This window comes from Triticum aestivum, chromosome 7B (genome assembly GCF_018294505.1).
Source record: "Triticum aestivum cultivar Chinese Spring chromosome 7B, IWGSC CS RefSeq v2.1, whole genome shotgun sequence".
Classification (NCBI taxonomy): Eukaryota; Viridiplantae; Streptophyta; class Magnoliopsida; order Poales; family Poaceae; genus Triticum; species Triticum aestivum.
In genome coordinates, this window is record NC_057813.1 from 170,604,811 (window position 1) to 170,625,933 (window position 21,123).

The 21,123-nt window shown below is 44.9% G+C and overlaps 1 protein-coding gene across 3 annotated transcripts; it reads left to right on the forward strand.

The window, feature by feature from the left end:
* Nucleotides 1-257: 257 nt before the first annotated feature.
* Nucleotides 258-20,570, forward strand: LOC123163124 (ubiquitin-like-specific protease 1D). 3 transcript variants are annotated; one of them, XM_044580885.1, is made up of 14 exons: nt 258-698; nt 2,250-2,301; nt 3,050-3,126; nt 3,291-3,526; nt 4,380-4,428; nt 9,291-9,361; nt 9,510-9,539; nt 9,625-9,720; nt 9,803-9,902; nt 11,441-11,535; nt 12,914-13,036; nt 13,425-13,539; nt 19,418-19,525; nt 19,645-20,570. In XM_044580885.1, exons 1-14 carry the CDS (start codon nt 273-275, stop codon nt 20,287-20,289), a joined length of 2,223 nt encoding a protein of 740 aa, XP_044436820.1. In that variant the 5' UTR covers nt 258-272; the 3' UTR covers nt 20,290-20,570. The 3 variants fall into 3 exon arrangements, with proteins under 3 accessions (XP_044436820.1, XP_044436821.1, XP_044436822.1); XM_044580886.1 differs by lacking the exon at nt 3,050-3,126 and having other exon boundaries at nt 3,295-3,526; XM_044580887.1 differs by lacking the exons at nt 19,418-19,525; nt 19,645-20,570 and adding an exon at nt 13,628-14,120.
* Nucleotides 20,571-21,123: the final 553 nt, after the last annotated feature.

The window sequence follows — 21,123 nt, forward strand, 5'->3', positions numbered from 1 at the left end:
GACGGGTGCTTCGTTTCTTCTTTCTCGATTTGTTCACTTATTTGAGTTCATATATGTAGTCCATATTAAAATATTTAAAATACCTTATAATGTTTCTATTCGGCGTTTTTACATTCCAGCGCATCAAAAAGCCATTATTGGGATATACTCCCTCCGTTCCTAAATATTTATCTTTCTAGAGATTTCAACAAATATTTAGGAACGGAGGGCATATATGCTATATGCTCCGATACCCTCCTCCGTTTATTTTTGCGAGAAGACCCTCCTCTGATATGCCAGAGGCCCCAGCTGTCACCATCGTCGACTTCTCCTCCGCCGCCTCCTCTTTCTCTTCCCCAACCCCAACTTCCCCTCGACCCCGTCCCCTCGGCGAGCCGCGCCGCGCCGCGGTGAATGCGATGGCCACGGCTTCGTCGGAGCCGCTCCCCAGCGGCGAGGAGGGGGACGAGGATGCGGGGGTGAGGATCGGTGACGAGCTTCGCGGCATGTCGGACCAGGCGCTGAAGGAGAGGTTCAAACGCCTACAGGACGGCCTCAACAAATTCCCCGGCATCCTCCCGGACGGTGGGAAGAAGTACTGCCGCTCGCTCCGCGCCGTCCGCGGCGAGCTCGACCGCCGCACTCGCTTGGCCTCGGACTCGGCCTCTCTCCGGCCACGGCCGCGGCCACCGCGTCCGCAAGGCCGCCTAGGCGAGCCGGTAAAACTATCTTCCAGTTCTGTATTTATTATCTTGGTGTGCGGCAGCGTGGATTAATTTTTTGATCTTTGCCTTGGTTCCTCCGAATTTGGGATTTGGGATGGGTCTGCCTTGGGGTAGATTGGAGAGGCAGGTAAAGCCTTAGGGTTCTCAAACTTCCGTTCCATAAAATGCCTGCAAGCCATATGCATTTGTGCTTTTTTCTATGGAACGGTAGGGGCACTGCCAAATTCTGTAAGCAGGAGAAAAAGCACAGCCAAAACCTACTAGCCATGGTCACCAAAGGGCCACCCTGCCATGGCAAAGCACCAGGTCGTAGTATCTTCCTACTTGGCATAGGAAACAACTTGCATCGAGCCATAAGCAGAGTTAAAAACTTCGAGCATTCCTTTCCTTCCAAATGTTTCAAAGGGTGAAAGTTTGATTCCATCTAAAGCTATTTGCTCCTTCTCAGTAACATATGCATGGGCCTTGTCCCACCAATCCTGAATGTGGTGGTTCCGCGGCTCTGGCGCGAGCAAGTCTGATCTCTAGCGGAAAGTCCAATAGAGAGGGCACCTAATGGCCAAAGCATATCACCATGACTCATTGAGAGCCGCATAAGGTGACCAACCTTAAGTAAACAGCTGATCAGAGGTGAAGATTTGCTTCTGGAAGGGAAGCCAAGTGATAAATCTGCACTTATGTTTTGACTTTTGCGTCAGCCCTCCAAACCGCATCGTGGTTGATGGGAGTTGAAGGACCCTTCGAACTTCACCCTATATGCTGAGCGAGAGGAGTAAACCCCATCAGCCGTCCACCTCCCAAGTGATTTTGCGCGGGAAAACGGAGCGGGCAACGACATGGAAAAGATTGGAGATACACGAATTTGTGCACCTGCTCCGCATGCTGAAGCGGCGGTATGCTGCTGTGTTCACCAGTGGTAGAATTCCATGTTATCATCTTGCTTGTGTATGGCGGTAGTTATTGAAAACAGAAAGGTTTTTTTCATCTCTGTGGACAATGATATTCCTGTATTTTCTACCTGAAATCGAAATTAAAACCTCTCCTACCATCCGTTTTCTCTTGCTTTTTACCACAGACAGCGTTAATCTTTTAATCTGTTACTTTGGTGACAAAATAGCAGCAGCTTTCCATCTTTCTTTCGATATGTTTAAACTTTCCTTTGAGTCAATCAGCGAATCATGGCCTGTGTCTGATTAAGGAGAATCTGTAAAAAATTAACAAGAATTGCCTCATGTGATATGTAAAGTGGGCTAACCATAGGGCGGTGTATTTGTGTTCTTTTCTATTTAATCCATATTTTTAATTTTAATGCATTTGAAAGTTGGTTTTTGTGATATGCCAACCAAATAAAATCTCCACAAGTATAGAAGTGATATTCTTCTTCGGCTATGGTGGTTGCTGGCTTGCCAGTGACCACTGGAGTCGTTGGATGGACCTTTGCGTGGTCGATTGGCCGTCGCCACCTTGCTATGGTTGTGAATATGTACAGTAAGCGTTCTGAGCTGTATAGCACTCTAAGCCTAATCATGGAATGCTCCCTTGCAGGATGGCAATAGAGGCGAACGGATGATCCAGTCAAGTTATGCAGAACCGTCTGGTATGTGATTGATTTACTGTTTTGACAATGTATCATATTTGAAACTTTCTGCACACTACCATCTCATGGAAAATCCATTTTTGGAATACTTGTTTTCATCACATCAATTTTTGTAGTTGGGTAATAATTCTGAATAACTAGATATTGTGGACCTAAAATCCCTGCCTGCTTATCTTTTTTAGATGCTCCATCTAATATTATTGCTTACTGCAGTGCTGCAATGTTATTTTACCATGTTGGTATAACGTCTTTTGGGTCTTTCTCTTTTGTCCTTTTAAGAAAATTGCCAGTTCCGTGCTGTACTTAATAAACCATCTAGTACAACCTAAACCATTTGCCATATTGATCAAATGCACATGAATAATGATCTACGTTAGTCACTTCAGTGCCATGCAATTTTGTATTTGCTATTGAAATTGATGAAATCAATAAATACTTTGGGTAAAGAAAATGTACCCAAAGCTGGAGCTACTATTGTCAAATTGTGTTGTGCCCGCAGCTATATCAAAAACCGAAATGAATGCCTTTTGAATTTACTCAGACTTTATATTGGTTTCACTATGTATAATTAGGCAAGCCACTGTCCGACTCGATTAAAAGATTGAACACCAGAAGGTCTGACTAGTCGTCGTATCACATTTCCTAATAAACTCATAACATGTTGACCATTTTTCCAACATAAATTTCTGTTATACTCGTTATTAATTAATTTGCTATTCAAAATTTTAATTTTCTTTACGACTTGTAGGTTTGTCTAGTAAATGCAATGAAAATCATGGAGTAACCAAATCTGATTTCCTTTCCGCATTTGAGGTGGATGATGAGGTAATTAATGTGTTGCATGGTAATTAATGAGTTCCATGGGTTAGGCTTGCCTCGTATAATCCTTCCCCACACCTCACCTGGTGTGGGAGCTCCTAGCACGGGGCCTGTCCTATGGCACTTAAATCTGTGTATTTTGTGCAAGTGTTGAATTTTCTGTACGTTAGGCAGGCATCGATGTGGAGATAACAAGTGTATGCCCTGGCAAGACTAAAACGCCAGTAAAAAATAAAGGGAAGTCGTATGAAGTGAGTGAATCTTGCAAAACCAATGCACAACCAACGCCTCCCAAAGTATTATGTATCGACAACTCAATCGACGTGGAAAATATGTCTTCTGACGATGACTGCAAGGATAATGGCGATATTAGGATACGTGAAAATGCTTCCACACCTCGGAAAAGGTTAGTATGTATACGCTCTTCTGTTTCATTGTGTTAACCTGCAGTCCATTTGTTTTAATTGGTAATGATATGTTGTTAACTAACTTTAAATAGACATGGCTTGCTGCACATGGTGCATAAACCTATCAAAATTCTTATTCTTCATACGGTACAGTGATAGCTTCCATGGTAGATGTAAAAGGTTCTGTTAGGTAACTTACTACTTTTAGTAAATACCAAACACACCGACTTGAAGATACCTCTACCAGGAAATACAAAATTTATGATTTGAACTACAAGGGCTCTCGGTGTAGTTTTTAGGAGTACAGAGGAGTCAAACTTATTTAATGTTTGACTTACAATACACCTGCCCATGGAAAGCTAGGTAGTGTGTGCTTAAGTGGTCATGCTATTGGTTCAAGGAAGGCAGATTATTGCTCTCTTGTGCTCAACTTTGTTATTGTTTTCTAATCAATCAATTCATTGTTTGAATGTTGTTTTGTCCATCATTATCAAATTCAAATACAATACATATATTACTCAAAAGTACAAGGTCAAACTGACATGTAATGAAAAGGGACACACAGCAAATTAACAAGAGAACATGCGATTCTTCAAATAATCTGATTTAACTTCTGCAAGGATATTTCCAGTATTCATCAGTCACGTCCCTATGCATTCCCCAGTTACTTAACCTGTTGTGTAACATATCTGACTGTGATCATACCCCTGTCCTTGTCCAATTGTACCTTGCTGATCAATTGGTAGAATGCTGTATATATACCACATCTCATGCATGCATGGTTGTGCTAATTTTTATTATCTATTATGTGAAATTTTCATTGTACTGAATCATGCAACCTACCTCTTCCAGGAAAGGAGATGACTCAGTAAACTTCTCAATGCGATTGAGACCAAGAAAGGTTTGTAAATACTTTTGGCCTGGCGCAGTGGTGAAGTCCTCCCCACTTGTGCCAAGAGGTCCTGGGTTCGAACCAGCCTCTCTGCATTGCACTTTGCAGGGGTAAGACTAGGTTCCTATAATCCCTCCCCAGACCCCACCTTGTGTGGGAGCTTCTATGCACTGGGTCTGTCCTTTTTTATGACTTCTACCATCATGGCCGCCAGTGTGCTCTTTTATGATGATTATTATTGAAGTATTATTATGATTGACAGAGCCCCAGCTGTTCATGATTTTGGCAGTAGATACTAGAAAAGGGGTTTTGTTTTAAAATGACTCTCATACTGGTTAATAATACGGAAATATTACTAGAACTTAATTTTGAAGAAAATCATTGAGTGTAATGATAGCGTCACCTTTTTTCTCATGGGCCAACATTGGACCTTCAACCTGTGGCCCTCTACAGACATTTATAAGTAGCATAACATCAACATGTGACCTTTCTATTGTTGTGATGGGGTTGAGTCTCGTTGTATTAAGCACTTTAAACCGACAACCATGTTGTTGAGGTTCAGCTGCATATTATCCTCTAGTCCAATGCAAATATGCAATGTCAGTTCCAAGAGCATGCTGGTCAAACTGTCGGCATGACCATTAGTTTATATACTTCCCCCATTCCCAAATACATTGTCATGGTCTTCGCGATACAGCTTTGGCTGTCCAATCATAGTACTCAAGTGTATGGAAGTATCTTTCTGTGACGATTCTATACTATTTCTGGACAATGTATGTACTTTTGGCAATGGTTTCTAAAGCAATATTTATTTGTGAATGGAGGTAGTAGTTTGACCAGTAAAAAATTACGTAGTCATACTTGCGCACAAAATTACGTAAACATAGGACAAAATTGACTGCTGTGTGCTACCTATGTAAACACCGCATAGTGCTAATTTCCTTCCATGTCGTTATCAAAAATATGTTCACCGGTTTGAATCTTAGTGTTGCATAGTGGTGTCAAATGGCTGCCTTCATCAGTTCTGCCACATTTTTCTTCTGTACCATGTGGCTCAGTATAGGCGTTGTGTTGTCATATTATCCAGTTTTTCGTTGCAACTTGCTTAGTCTCCGTTCCTGGGTGACGTTCAGGTGCGTAAGTGCCGATGGAGATTTTTTTTTCAAAGTTTATGCTACTTAATCCAAATGAGTGACACCTCCATTAACGCGGTGCACACTTAAAAATTTTTGGTAGAGAATTCAACTGTAGTTGTAGGGTGGCAAATGTATCGGGTCATAATTACAAGCTTTGTGGTTTGTCTGGATCTGGGCCACAGTTTCTCTGGTCGTGATGCACCACTTCATAAAAATAAAATTTGTTTGAGGCTATACATCTTCAGTTATTGAAACCGTAATGGGGTTTGCGAAATTATTACTTCTGATTCTCTAGAGATCATATGTAGTGGAAAGGACAGACACAATACAGGTTAAAGCACGATAATGCAAACACATGCTCAAGTAGCCACTCAGGATCTTAATTCTTAAGATGAACAAAAAAGTATAAAGACAAAAAAGAGAAGATGTCCATGGCCACTTTGTGACATTTAATTCGGGAGCAAATATAGGATAGGAGTGGGAAGACCTGACATCTGAATGTATTTTACCAGATTGCGCCTGTACATAGTTAGCTTGTAAGATTAAAATAAGATAATTACTTGGTGCACTGTACTACATCTATAATCTTTTCGAAAGAAGTTCAATTTTCCAAGGACAAAGCGAATTGGTGAGAGAGTTGCAGTATGCAGTTCTAAGAGCAATTCCAACGCGCCGACCCAAACGGACGCGCGTTTTATCCCCGCTTTTTGTCCGCTTGGGTCGGCTGCTCGCTTGTCGTCCGCCCCTTCTGCGTTTGGGTCGGCCGTGCGCCCAACACGTGGATGCATTTTCGTCCTCGTGCTGCCGTGTTTTTTTGCAAACATATGGAAATTTGACCCTAGTTTACATAATTCAAATAAAATATGAATATCTCAACCAAATAAAAAATTAACCGTCTCAAATACATTAAAAAAAAGATAGTGGATACATCTATTGGTTGCCAACGTGAGCCCAGATATGGTCAACCAAATCATCTTGCAGCTGAATGTGAGTTTCCCAATCACGCATTTGATGATGAAATTCGGTGAACCGTGCAAACGTTGCCGCTCCTCCATGCTCAGGCACAACATTGTCATCCTGAAATTGAAACCCTTGGTCATAGATACGTTCCGGGCGCTCATCCTCTACGATCATATTGTGCATGATCACACAAGTAGTCATCACCTCCCACAACTTTTTGGTGCTCCATGTTCTAGCAGGCTACCAAATGATGCCGCATTGAGATTGCAGAACACCAAAGGCACGCTCGACATCATTCCTAGCACTCTCTTCCTCTTCTCTCCTATAGGGTTGGGGATTGTCTTCACAAGAGTAGTCCACTGAGGATATATACCGCTCAGGCGTCAGCTAGGTAGTATCCTTTATTGTAGTTGTGGCCATTGATCTGAGCATTGACCTCCGGGCTGTTGCCTTCTGCAAGCCTTGCAAACACCAGAGAGCGTTGAAGCATGTTGATATCGTTGTGAGATCCGGCCATGCCGAAGAAAGAGTGCCAAATCCAGAGATCTTGTGAAGCCACGGCCTCGAATATGATGGTGCAAGCTTTAACATGGCCCCTATACTGCCCCTGCCAAGCAGAAGAGCAGTTCTTCCACTCCAAGTGCATACAATCTATGCTACCAAGCATCCCCGGAAATCCCCGCTTCAGGCAGGGCCGGGCGTGGGGCAAGGTGGCATTGTTTTTAAGGCGGTAAGGCGAGGCGAGGCGCTGGGGGGGCGCCTCACTGCCTACGCGCTAAGGCATAAGGCGAGGCGACGCCTTAGAGAGTTCTATGCAACAGAATTAAGTAGAATTTGGTAGGCATTAGGCAACTAGGCATACAGCCATACACAGCTTGCTGCTGCCTGCTGTCTTGGAGAGGTGCTGCTTGCTTGCTGTCCTGGAGGAGGGAGAACTGCAGGAGAGGAGGGGGAGGAGGAACTGCAGGAGAGGAGGGGGATGGGGATCTGCCGGAGAGGAGGGGGGAAGCTGCTGTAGAGGAGGGGAGAAGCTCAGATCCAGCCTGAGGTGGGGGTGGGGGGAAACTGAAACTGGTTACAGCTCTCTCTCTCTCCCTGCTAGTAACTGTTGGCTCCCGCCCTTTTCTTCCCTCCCAGATCTCTGTTTCCCGCCTGAACCTCCCAGCCCTGTCTAAGGCATCCTCATTTGCCTAAGGCAGGCAGAGTGGCGCCTAGGCGGACGCCTTGGACGCCTTATGGACTATGGCGGACGCCTTAGACACACAGGTAAGGCAAGGCCGACGCCTTGAAAACAATGCGAGGTGGTGCTGGCAGCGACGTCGGGGATGCTGCGGCGGCGGTGGGGCGAGGCGGTTGCGGCGGCGGTGGGGCGAGGCGGTTGCGGCGGCGGTGGGGCGAGGCAGTTGCGGCGGCGACGTTGGAAGGTGGCGTGCTGCGGGGCAGGTATGTGGGTGCGGACAGCTGGCCTGGGCACTGGAACTGGGCGGCGGCAGCGACGGGTGGGGCGGCCGGGTGTGCTGGCTGTTGATGGGAGGAAGATGTAATGTTCAATTTGTCACCATTGGCGGGCCGGGAAAGGAGTAGGCGGGCGTCGCGCCCATCCGTTTCATGCCCGTGCCGATGCAAATGAGGTCGCGTGGCGGACAAAAAGCGGACGCGCGTCCGTTTGGGTCGGCGCGTTGGGCCGACTTTTGTGTCCGTTTCGACCCAAACGGACACGCGCGGACGAAATGGGTCGCCGCGTTGGAGTTGCTCTAAGCGTAAGCTGGATTTTGTTGCACGATTGCAGATGGTGTACTACACTCATCTCGTACATTCATGAATTTTTCCGAAGGTTCTAGAGGCAGTACAGTGTGCAATGTCTACATGTAAATGTTGGGACAACAGGCATGGACCATGGCACAAGATTAAGCCGAGGGGATTAGATGAAGAAAACCGTCACCAGACGGCGGCCATCTCCATTTGATGCCGCCAGTAGAAAAAAAAATACTGATCTACAGGCACAGATCACCTTTATCAAAGAAAATAAATAAAAATATGGAGAGAAATCATCTCTGAAAATTAACCTGGTAGCTTTCTTGCGGCCCTCTGAAAGAAAAATGAAAAAAGGGAGCTGCAAGAAGAAACTAGATGAATTAGATACCGATCCTAGCATGTGAGCTATTGTCTCCTACTATTGCTGACAAGACGCAGGGAAAGCTGTGTGTCATAGGGCCATGCCTAATAAAAAAAAAACTTCTGGAGTGATGGTAGTATCTGGTATGCGTAGTAACTAGGAGGAACTAGGAAGTCATAATTTTGAACCATGATGTGTGTGGCAGTTGTTAATGAGAGGATCATAATTTTTTGGGGGAGTGCCAGAAAAAAGAAAGAAAGACTGACTGTTTTCAGTACTAGCAAAGGATTAGGATAGGTCTTCAGTTAGATGTTAGGTCTGCTATCCTGCAATTACAACAACTTTCTTTTTGGCAGTAGTGATCACAACAACCTAATACTCCCTCCGTTCCAAATTACTCGTCGTGGTTTTAGTTCAAATTGAACTAAAACCACGACAAGTAATTTGGAACGGAGGGAGTACAATTTAAGTGCTTTTACTTCTCTTTTTGGGGTTATTGATTATTTTCTTAGTGAATCATACTGTAACCAGCTAACCATTAGTAAATATCTGTCCGTGTCAGCTTCTAGAAAGAGTAAGCTAAGCAAGTTATGATTTGCTTGCAACCATGATGAGGTAACTCTTCTGACTAGTTTGGTCTGATTTTTGCACCGGTTCAGGCTCAAGAGGTGGTTCTACTCGATGCAGATGCACACCATTCGGAATCTGCAGAGAAGCCAACCACTAAATGGTAACAATTTGTCAATTTCCCATGTGTGCTCCGATATTGGGGACAGCACAATTTGTGTGGTCAACCTGTGACTCGCATATGAAATATAATAATATTATGTATGTTTAAAGTTTTTGAGATTATTAACTTAATTCTGATACTTCATTAGGGATGCAATGAAGATATATTATCCTTCAAGGTTAGCATTTGAATTTTTTTAAACCCACCGAGCTTAATGTTTTTGTGCATAGTTGATGATTATTTTCTTTTTGCCTTGCCGGCAGCGAACACTCAAATTCTATTGAGCTTTCTCATGATGATACAAAATGCCTTGAGCCTGAATCGTTACTTTCCTCAACTATAATGAACTTCTACATTATGTAAGTATCGTTCTTTAGTTTCTAGATTCCTCATTCATTTCCTTTCTCGTAACAGTTGAAGTCATAACTATACATCTTGTAGGTACCTGCAAGGGCCAATGTCATCGATTAGCACACAAAGAGGCAAGTATCACATTTTTAATACATACTTCTTCAAGAAACTTGAAGCCCTGAAATCAAAGGTAACTCTGCAGTAAATTTCTAAATTGTATTGTCTTTACTGGCTCAGTATTCTATACTTTGATTGCTACAGTTGCTGTGTTCTATTCTAGTACATAACTGTCACGACCTAGGTTACGATGGGGTAGGCCATGGCTAGCGTGACAATAACCCATACTGGGTTTCCAAGCTGAGTACCTAGAAGGCTAGATATGCTTGATGCTTCTCTTGGACAAGTGTGATTATGTTGTAGAATAAGAACTAATTTTCTTATGGAAATGGCAGACTGCTGTGCATTCGATCAAGGAAATAATGCTTCTCATCCGTACAGTGCCACACAAAAGATCCATTTTTTTCCCATTCTTATTCACTGCCCATTTAGGCACAGGAAAGGCTGTGATGTTAAGAATATGAAAAATCTGTCTTATTTTAAGGCTTATTGAGTATTAGGTTCTTTTTTGCCCCTTGTCCGAGTGCAGCATGTCATGAACAGAGCTTTTTGGACTGTACTGCCTGTGCAAATATATATACAACTGTACAAGAATGAAAGCACATACATAAACCTCAGACCAAGAAGTGTAGAGTGAGGGAGGGGGGTGGGGGGGGGGGGTGAGCAGCAGCAGCAGCAGCTATCATGTGCACACATCAGCAGTACCACAAATCAGAACACATCGCTCTCCTAACGGCACAGCAGCAAGGAAACAGTCTCGGGCATCCTCTTCTCAACCAAACAGCAAACCAGCGACATGCAAATAGTCAACATCATGGCCTCATGGGTAGTCCCAAGGAAACAGGAGCGCATCCAGAAAGCGGCCCAGACCAGCATGCGAACAGCATCGACCAAAGATGTGGCTCGTTGGCAGGGCTGATGAAAAAAGGAACTGGCGGCAGCAATAAGCATATCTAATTAAACAGCCAATTGGTCTTATTATCTAAACCAATAAACTGCAAGCTGAAAGTGTTTTTTTTTTTGTGTGGGTGAAGCTGAAAGTTAACAATGCCATTTTATCTGACTGAACACCATCGACCAGAGACGTGGCTCGTTTGCAGTGGCTGATGGAAACAGGAACTGGTGGTGCTAAGAAACATATCTAATTAAACAACCAGTTGGTCTTATTATCTAAATTAGTAAACTGCAAGCTGAAAGTTAACAGTGCCATTTTATCTGACTGGATGGTTGCTTAGGCTTTTGCATAGCATATGGCCATAAGCCGCATGTCGTACCAGCATGAGTAGCAACTTGGTAGATTTAGGAAAACTAGTGTGACCTGGTTGGTGCTTAAATTTACAAGGCATGTATCCACACAACGGAAGGTACATAAATTTTTTACAAGGCATGTACCTACACAGCGGAAGGTACATGAAATGTAAAAAGGGTAAAAAAATTACATTTGCATTTAGGTTTTACTATTAATCTTTTATCTGTTGGGTAAATACACTGAGGATGTGCGTTCGTGTAAGTGCCTTTTTCATAGTAAATTGAAGATTTCTTGTTTATGTCAGCTATAAACATGTGGTCATGTCTTATATATTCAACCCCTTTTGCTTTCTTATTGTGAAGGTAGACAAGCCTTCTTATTTCTTAAACCTGAGAAGATGGTGGAAAGGCATAGATATATTTCAAAAGCCATATATATTATTTCCTGTGCATGCAGAGTAAGCAATTTTGTCGTCTCTTTTCCTAAGATACATTACTTTATATTGATATTGCTATTTACTTGTAGGGTTATACATGTTTTATAGAACTTCACCTCATGTGTATTTTTGATAAAATGCAATTGGGTTTGAAGGTGGAAATTTACATGTCTATAGAACATTGTATGTATTGTATCTTTTGAGATTCTTATAACTTTCTACCATGGTTTCCATGGATTTTTTTTACCGTAAGGATGATTTCTACGGATATTTCGTTGTATCACAGCAACCGTCACTACCAGTTAGCATTTTGAAAATACGTTCCTGGCTGGTGATTCTATGTCCATGGCAAACCATGATATTATTTCCCAGAGATTCTGATTTGCCATGCCTAGGACAGTCATTCCGAGGCAGAGCTATAAAAGCTGATAAAATCTGGTTCCTGTATAACAAACCAAATGCTGGATATGGTGTATTGGCAGATTTGACAATGGGTTAATGTCAGTTTTAGCTTATACCATAATTAGCTACTCCTTCTGATTCGAATTAATTGTCGCAGCTTTAGTACAACTTTGTACTAAAGTTGTACTAAAGCTGTGACAGTTAATATGGATCGGAGGGAGTATTACATATTGTGCTCTGAGATTGAGCAATTCTGCAAGATTACTGGTGATATTTACCAAGTCATATCTTTATGAGGAAATCGGGGAGCTGGCTTGTTTCAGTTTCTAGCAAAATTGTGGGGACTACTTGAACCCTGGTCATAATGACATAGATGCTATTGTGTTTGTTTTCTAGTATAAAAACGAGGTCAACAGGGGGAGGAGCCCCTGCGCCTTTTTAATTAAGAAAAGGGTGCGAAACATACATTCGAACTCAATGGGTTCGAACCCGCGCCGGCGTGGAGACCGCTGCGCTCCAACCACTGGGCCAAGAGCTCATCCATGCTTTTTAGTTTCAGTTGATACTTGCAGACTTAAGAGTGGATGTTTATAGAGAATAAGGTGCGCATGTATTTCAAAATTAAACTTTGACCATAAACTAGACCAACCAAACGTGAGTGTATACAAAAATTATCTCGTTGAATTCGTATTCGAAAGAAGTTTTCAGTGATATAATTTTTATGTCACAACAGAATATATTATTAGTCTGCTTTATGGTCAAAGTTGGATTGCGTGCCTTATTCATCGGAATAGAGGGGATATATATATTTGTTGTAAATGCTAGGAGGGAGCTGTCTGTAAAAGGTAACTCCTATGTTGCCTGACTGGATTCAAAACTTCACTGCAACATGACCTGATCATTGATGCATATTTTTACCACATATGCTAGACTTATGCATTACTTCAATATTCTGTTAGAAGGCTCAGGATGTTTTGTTTTTGTTCCAAATGTTCAGTACTCATTGGAGCCTGGTGATTATATGCATGCCAGCAAAGGAAGATCAATCAGGCCCCATTATACTTCATTTGGATTCACTGAAGTTCCATAACAGCAGATTGATTTTCAGTGTTGTTGAGAGGTAAACAATCTTGAAAGTCAAAAAAGTTGATGAGTTGTACTGCTTTGTTTTGGCGTTCGTCTTTTATTTGTGCAACATAATAACACAAATGGGATACAGGCTGCTACTTTGTTCCCTCTATTCTTTTTCATACAAATAGACCTAAAGTGGTCGGACCCTTCCCCGGACCCTGCGTAAGCGGGAGCTACATGCACCGGACTGCCCTTTCTATTAAAGTCTCATTTATTTCATACATTTTTGCATTTGTAAGTACATCTCCTGGAACGTAGACACTATTATTTTGTTATGCCATTATTTTTCTTGTCTAGGTGTCAAAATTTCATTATATTCTCAGTGTTCTGCTGTATTATTTTCATTCTATTTTAAAATGATGTATGTTCATTTGTAGATTCTTAAAACAAGAATGGAATTACCTGAAGGATAATGGTTCTTTAGCAGAATGTCCTATACGAGAAACCGTGTGGAAGAACCTTCCTCGTAAAATTGAGAAGAAACCAATTGCGGTAACTTAAGATCTTCTTTTTATGAAATGCATGTACTGAGATGTGTGCTTTGAGGTTAGCTTTAGCTGATAGAATGTACCTATTGCAGCATCCAACAGTTTGTGCACCACTGTGTCCATTTGAATCTGAATAACAAAGCCGTTACTAGATTCAGTCACTCAGGAGAATAGCATCGGACCCACCTGTGATTTTCATTTGCGTATTGACAACCTCTTGGAATTCTCGTTACAGTTCATACTAGTGAGTAATTTTTTAATAGCATGTATTGTGGTCGAGAAGGTATTATTTTGGCATTCCTTTCTTAAGCCTCCACGTCATCTAGAGACTAGAGATGGCAATAAAAGTATGCTATAGAATTTATCTCTTAGTATTATCTCTAGCAATTAATGTTTGCATGCCTCTATAATTATGGGGTGATTAATATTCAAGTAAGAGAACATGTTAGATGACATCTGGATACTGTTAGAACAGGGTTGTGCTGTGTGTGTAGTTATCATATTGTATAGGGGCTTCTTTGCTTATTTCCCTTCATGTATATGTGCTGGCCTGTTGGCCCGATGGAATATAGGCTCACTTCATAACATGGTATAAGAGCTAGGTTTAGGTTCCCCAGCCGCCTCTGGTCGCCGCCGCGGCCGCCGCCGGCCGCCGCTCCTCTCTTCATCGAGCCTCTCCCCTCTTCTTGCTGGTAGCTGTTGCCGCCTGCTGGTCCAGGCCGCCACCGTTCCAGGCCGCTGCTGCCGCCGTCCTTCCCGGCCGGCGCCGCCGCCTCAACGTGCTGCTGCTGCTCTTCAACGAGCTGCTGCTGCTGCTGCTCCTCTTCTCTGCTGCTGCTGCTGCTCTTCTTCAACGAGCTGCTGCTGCTGCTCTTCTTCAACGAGCTGCTGCTGCTGCTCTTCAAAGTGCTGCTGCTGCTGCTCTTCTCCTCCTGGTCTGCTGCTGCCATCAAGCTGTGCCTCCTGCTGCTGCTGGTCTTCAACGAGCTGCTGTTGCTGCTCTGCTGCAATGGCGCCCTCCACCACCACCGGTGCTGTCCCAGTCCCACGATGTCCTGTTATCTTCAACGGACAGAACTACAGGGACTGGGTGCAGCACATGAAGCTGCACATGAGGGGCCAGCTGGTCTGGGAGCACCTCTCTGGTGCTCTGCCTTGTCCCCTGCTGCTCACTCCTCCAGCTGAGTTGGCCTTCCCTGTTGATGCCGATGAAACCAAGCAACGTGAGATGCTAGATGCTTTTGAAGAGGCCACTGAAGAGTTATCAGAATCAACTCCACTTATACAAGCAATGGACAAATGATGATGCTCGAGCCTCTTCTATCTTGGTGAACAGCATGGATGTTGATCTCACCATGGATGTGGTGGCCCTTACCACTGCATATCAGATGTGGGAGCACCTTCGCCATCGCTATGAGTCTACAGGGGATGCCATGTATCTCTCTGTTGTTCGTCAAGAGCAACAACTACAATAGGGAGATGCTACTGTGGATGATTTCTACAAGGAGATGTCGGCGGTGTGGCGCCAATTGGACTCTCTGGGAGCTGATGTTTGTCGCAGATGTTAGTGTTGTGTGCGGCAACAAGCTAAGCTGGAGGTCCGTCGCCTCTACGACTTCCTCACTCGCCTCCGGCCGGAGTTCGAGCAGAGTCGTGCTCAGCTATTGGCACGCCATCCTCGGCTCTCTACTCTGGAGGCCCTTGCTGAGGTGCGATCTGAGGAGGTGCGCCTACGGAGCACGGGCTTATTGCCATCCTCTTCAGCAGTCCTGGCTGCCCGCGTTCCACCACCGCTGCCTGGTGTGCCCTCTTCTACACAGGTGGCAGCAACCTCCACTAGTGCTTTCTGCAACTACTGCAAGCAGGATGGTCACATGATCATAGAGTGCATCAAGAGGAGGAAACAGGGTCGCCGTGGTGGCCGTCCTCAAAAGGACTCGGGAGGCTCCTCTAATACTCGTGAGGGCTCCCTTGAGAAGGTTCACCAGGAGATGCTCACCTTGCTGCGCCGCCTTACTGCTTCTGCACCATCCTCAGGTTCTGCTGGTTCTGCTGGTCAGACGTCTGGTCCACCACCGCACTCTTCGTCAGGTACATCTTTGCCCTGGATTCTTGATTCTGGGGCCTCCTTCCACATGACACCACACAGAGATCATCTTTGTGCTGTCAATTCCGTGCCTTCTCCTCTTACAGTTCAGACTGCAGATGGCACTTCTCTTTCTGTTGCCGCAAGAGGGACTCTTTCCACGTCTTCTTTTCATGTCCCTGCCGTTTCTCATGTTCCTAAACTGACTATGCAACTTCTATCTGCTGGTCAACTTACTGACTTGGGTTGTCATGTTATTCTGGATTCTGACTCTTGTTGTGTTCAGGATCATCGTACGGGGACTCTGGTTGGGATCGGTCCTCGGCGCCATGACTCTCAGCGCCTTTGGGAGCTCGATTGGCTGCGCCTTCCTTCCGATGCGTCCTCTAGCCAGTCGGACATCACCACCCCTTTTGCTTCAGCTGCCACCTCCACCACATCCTTCGCTCAGTGGCATCATCGATTGGGTCACATTTGTGGCTCTCGCTTGTCTTCTTTGGTTAGGAGTGGTGTTCTAGGGTCTGTATCTGGTGATAGTTCACTAACTTGTATGGGTTGTAAGCTTGGCAAGCAGATACAACTTCCATATCCCTCTAGTAATTCTGTTTCTCAACGACCTTTTGAACTTGTTCACTCTGATGTATGGGGTCCTGTCCCCTTTGTTTCGAAAGGGGGTCACAAATATTATATAATTTTCATTGATGATTTTTCTCGCCACACTTGGATCTACTTTATGTCATCTCGTAGTCAAGTGCTTCAAATTTACAAGTCGTTTGCTACCATGGTTCGCACTCAGTATGATTCCTCTGTTCGAGTTTTTCGTGCTGATTCGGCTGGCGAGTACTTATCTCGTGCGCTTCGTGGTTTCCTTGCTGAACAGGGTACCCTTCCTCAGTATTCCTGTCCTGGTGCACACGCTCAAAATGGGGTGGCTGAACGCAAACATCGTCACGTCCTTGAGACTGCTCGGGCTCTTCTTTTATCTTCTGCTGTTCCCCCGCACTTTTGGGCTGAGGCTGTCTCTACCGCTGTTTATCTCATTAATATTCAGCCTTCTGTTGCTCTTCAGGGAGGGATACCAGTTGATCATCTAGGTGATGGTCCAGCTGATTATAGTGGTCTACGCCTGTTTGGTTGTGCCTGTTTTGTTCTTCTCCACCCTCATGAACGCACCAAATTGACTGCTCAATCTGTTGAATGTGTTTTCCTTGGCTACAGTTTGGAGCACAAAGGTTACCGTTGCTGGGACCCTATTGCTCGAAGACTGAGAATCTCCAAAGATGTCACTTTTGATGAGTCTCGCTCCTTCTACCCTCGTCATTCTTCTACTGCCACAACCGAGTTGTTAGTCGAGCCTCTCTCTTTTTTGACTCTACCTGATTCTTCACCTTTATCGTCACTTGGTAGGTCCACTCCTAGCCTTTCACATGTGTCTGCTCATGAGCTTCAGCTTACACAGGATGAGGTTTCTATTCCTGACTCTCCTACTCGGGTTGAGCCATCCACTCTCTCTCCTTTTCCTTTTACCTACTCCCGTCGTGCTCAACACCCTTCTCCCTCTGATGCGCCACCTTCCACTTCCCCTCTCTCTCCGCTTCCTTTCGTCTACTCCCGTCGTGCTCGGCACCCTTCTCCCTCGGATGCGCCCACTTCCACTTCCACTCCTTCCCTGTTGGGTCCCATTCCTTCAGAACCACCTACCCCTCCTGCTCCTCAGTATAATCTGCGTGATCGCCACTCTCCAGCCTCCTGCGTACTATGTTGCTGCTGCTACCACTCTTGTTGAGCCGTCTACGTATCGTGAGGCTGCTGCTCATTCTGAATGGCAGCATGCTATGGCAGAGGAAATTCATGCTCTTGAGCGCACAGGCACTTGGGACCTTGTACCCCTGCCTACAGGCGTTAGACCCATCACTTGCAAATGGGTCTACAAGGTTAAGACACATTCAGATGGTTCTCTCGTGCGCTACAAAGCTCGTCTTGTTGCGCGTGGCTTCCAGCAGGAGTATGGTCGTGACTATGATGAGACTTTTGCTCCTGTTGCTCACATGACCACTGTTCGCACTCTTTTGGCTGTTGCTGCTGTTCGGCAGTGGTCCATCTCTCAATTAGATGTCAAGAATGCCTTCTTGAATGGTGAGCTGCGGGAAGTGGTCTATATGCAGCCGCCTCCTGGCTATACTGTCTCTGATGGCACTGTCTGTCGCCTTCGGCGCGCTCTTTACGGGCTGAAACAAGCTCCTCGTACCTGGTTTGAGCGTTTCTCCGCCGTCATCACAAGGATCGGGTTCTCTGCTAGTGTTCATGATCCTGCTCTGTTTATTCACACTTCTCCTCGTGGTCGCACCCTTTTACTACTCTATGTTGATGACATGATTATCACAGGGGCTGACCACCAATTCATTGATTTTGTGAAGAAACGTCTACATGAGCAATTCTTGATGACTGATTTGGGTTCTCTTCGCTACTTTCTTGGACTTGAGATCATTTCTTCCCCTAAGGGTATTTATCTCTCTCAAGAGAAGTACATCCAAGATCTTCTCACTCGTGCCTGCCTCACTGATCAGCGCACGGTTGACACTCCTATGGAGTTTGGTCTCCATCTTCGTCCTGGTGAGGGTGAACCCCTTGCAGATCCCACACGCTACCGCCATCTTGTTGGGAGCCTTGTCTATCTAGGCATCACTCGTCCTGACATTTCTTATGCTGTGCACATTCTAAGTCACTTTGTCTCTGCTCCCACTCAACTTCACTACAGTCACCTTCTTCGTGTTCTTCGTTACCTTCGTGGTACCGTGATTCGTCGCTTATTCTTCCCTCGCTCCAGCTCTCTTCAGCTTCAGGCCTACTGTGATGCTACCTGGGCCAGCGATCCCACTGATCGCCGCTCTCTCTCTGCCTATTGTGTTTTTCTTGGCTCCTCCCTGATTGCCTGGAAGACCAAGAAGCAGAATGCTGTATCTCGCTCCAGTGCTGAGGCTGAGCTGCGAGCTATGGCGTCCGTGGCTGCAGAAATTACTTGGCTACGATGGCTTCTTCAGGATTTTGGTGTTTCCACTGCTACACCGACCCCTCTGCTCTCCGACAGCACTGGGGCACTCAGCATTGCCCGTGATCCTGTTAAGCATGAGCTCACCAAGCACATCGGTGTTGATGCCTCCTACACTCGTTCTCAGGTGCAAGACAGAATTGTGGCCCCTCAGTATGTGCCCTCGGAGCTTCAGCTTGCTGATTTTCTGACGAAAGCTCAGACACGGTCCCAACACAGCTTTTTCCTGTCCAAACTCGGTGTCCAAGATCCCCCTTGAGTTTGAGGGGGGGTGTTAGAACAGGGTTGTGCTGTGTGTGTAGTTATCATATTGTATAGGGGCTTCTTTGCTTATTTCCCTTCATGTATATGTGCTGGCCTGTTGGCCCGATGGAATATAGGCTCACTTCATAACAGATACAATGGAGAAAAGCATCATAGGCATGAAAATATCATCTCTTAGAGAAGAGTAGACACACTCTTTCTTTCATTTTTCTCTCTTCCACCTCAGCATGCTGACATCGTCCCATTGTGCGTCGCCTAAGATATTGTCAAATACAGGCTGTTAATTGCTAAGTTCATGCAGTGGCGGAGCTACACAAGATTAGTTTGTGTGGGTGGGGGGGGGGGGGGGATGTCCATTTGTAGGGGAGAAACGAATTTATGGGTGGGCATTACATACGCTGTTATAACATCTGCACTATAGATGCTGTATTTGTCTCTCCATGCTGTGATCCTGTAGCGCTTACACTCTTAATTTTTTTCCAGGTTCCGCAGCAGGAAAATGAATTTGATTGTGGCCTCTTTGTTCTGTACTATATGCAGCGGTTCATCGAGGAGGCACCTGAAAGGCTTCACAAGAAAGACCTTTCTATGGTGAGCCACTATCTGTTAGTGTGTTGACCATTCTATGTTCGGTGTGTTTGACTGCTTTCAGAACACTGAACTGCACGCGGATATTCCTTGCTCATTTTTTCTCTAATTTTTTCTGTTAGTTTGGCAAAACATGGTTTCAACCTGAAGAGGCTTCTGCATTGCGAAAGAAAATGCAGATTCTGCTTCATCAGTTGTTTGAGGAAGCGAATCCCAGTAACTATAGTACACCGGAGCAGACAGCGGGTCAGTCGATTTTGGAAGCCAAACCTGCAAACAATGTAACGGAGCCGACAATGTTGGAACACCCTTTGGAAGTCAGTTCAGCTGAGGTGACACCAACGTTGGAACACCCGCTGGAAGTCGGTTCTGCTGAGATGACACCAATGTCTGAACAACCTTTGGAAGTCAGTTCGGCTGAGATGACAGCAACGCAAGAACCTCCTTTGGTGGGCAGTTCCGGTGAGATGGCACCAGCGCAAGAACATCCTTTGGTGGGCAGTTTGGCTGAGATGGAACCAACGCAAGAACACTCTTTGGTGGGCAGTTCGGCTGAGATGGAACCAAAGCAAGAACACCCTTTTGTGGGCAGTTCAGCTGAGATGGAACTAACGCAAGAACATCCGTTGGTGGGCAGTTCGGCCGAGATGGAACCAACACAAGAACATCCTATGGTGGGCAGTTCGGTCGAGATTACGTCGCAGAAACCTTTGGAGGGCACTTCTACCCGACCACCTAGTTTTGAGCACCCTTTGGAATGCAGCTGATTGATGTTACCACCTCTGGAGTGACTTACGTTACCCGTAGAAACCGAAACCGGCTCGGAACTGTATTATAGATGGGGAAGTGTTGTAGCCTGCATCTGTAGGCAACTTTGAGGGAGGGGTGGTGTTGCATGACTGAACGTTGCAGTTAATGTATCCACGGGAACTTCCGTGTATATAAAATATCAGTAGGAGAACTGGTGGGTGTATGAGTCGCTCAGGGTGGACTTCATCTGTTCTTTAGTTTTTTTTTTACCAGCAAGCCTGGGGCTCTTTATTCCTCATCAAATATCGTTGCATCGTTTATAAGCGCCTGCATAAGAAATGTAGGGGGTTCATCGACCCACGCACAAAAATCTGAATAAAAACAAAAATGATCTAGCTATCTCATGTGCTGCTACATTTGCTTCCCTAGGGCATAACTCATACAAAACATCGTCAAAGGCACTTGCATGCAGTCATGGAAAATTGCTGAATTTGCAGTCGTAGAAAACCCTTCTGAGATAAGCGCCTGCATTTTCCAACACTTTTTTCATGAATGCAAATGACACTAACATATAGGTGATGATTTTTTAAACATTTTGGTATCTTATTTGCATTTTTCTGATTTAGTATGAATTAGTTATGAAGTTTTCAAACTGACGGTCAAATGGTCAAAGGGCAAAATCATAAGAGGAGCAAAGTGACTTGGACAGGACCGGTGACTTTTGGGAATTAGGGGTAAAACAGATGAGTGGGACACAACTAGGGGCATAAATCTAACTATCCCTATAATTAAGCGATAAAGCACTGATTGACATCACAGATCAGCTGGACCTCCTCTCCATGTGTTGCTTG

Coding starts and splice junctions, on each gene's coding strand:
- LOC123163124 (XM_044580885.1), top strand. CDS start 273: ATGCCAGAGGCCCCAGCTGTCACCATCGTCGACTTCTCCTCCGCCGCC. Junction 9,903..11,440: donor TTGAAGCCCTGAAATCAAAG/GTAACTCTGCAG, acceptor CTTATTGTGAAG/GTAGACAAGCCTTCTTATTT. Junction 13,540..19,417: donor TTGAGAAGAAACCAATTGCG/GTAACTTAAGAT, acceptor ATTTTTTTCCAG/GTTCCGCAGCAGGAAAATGA.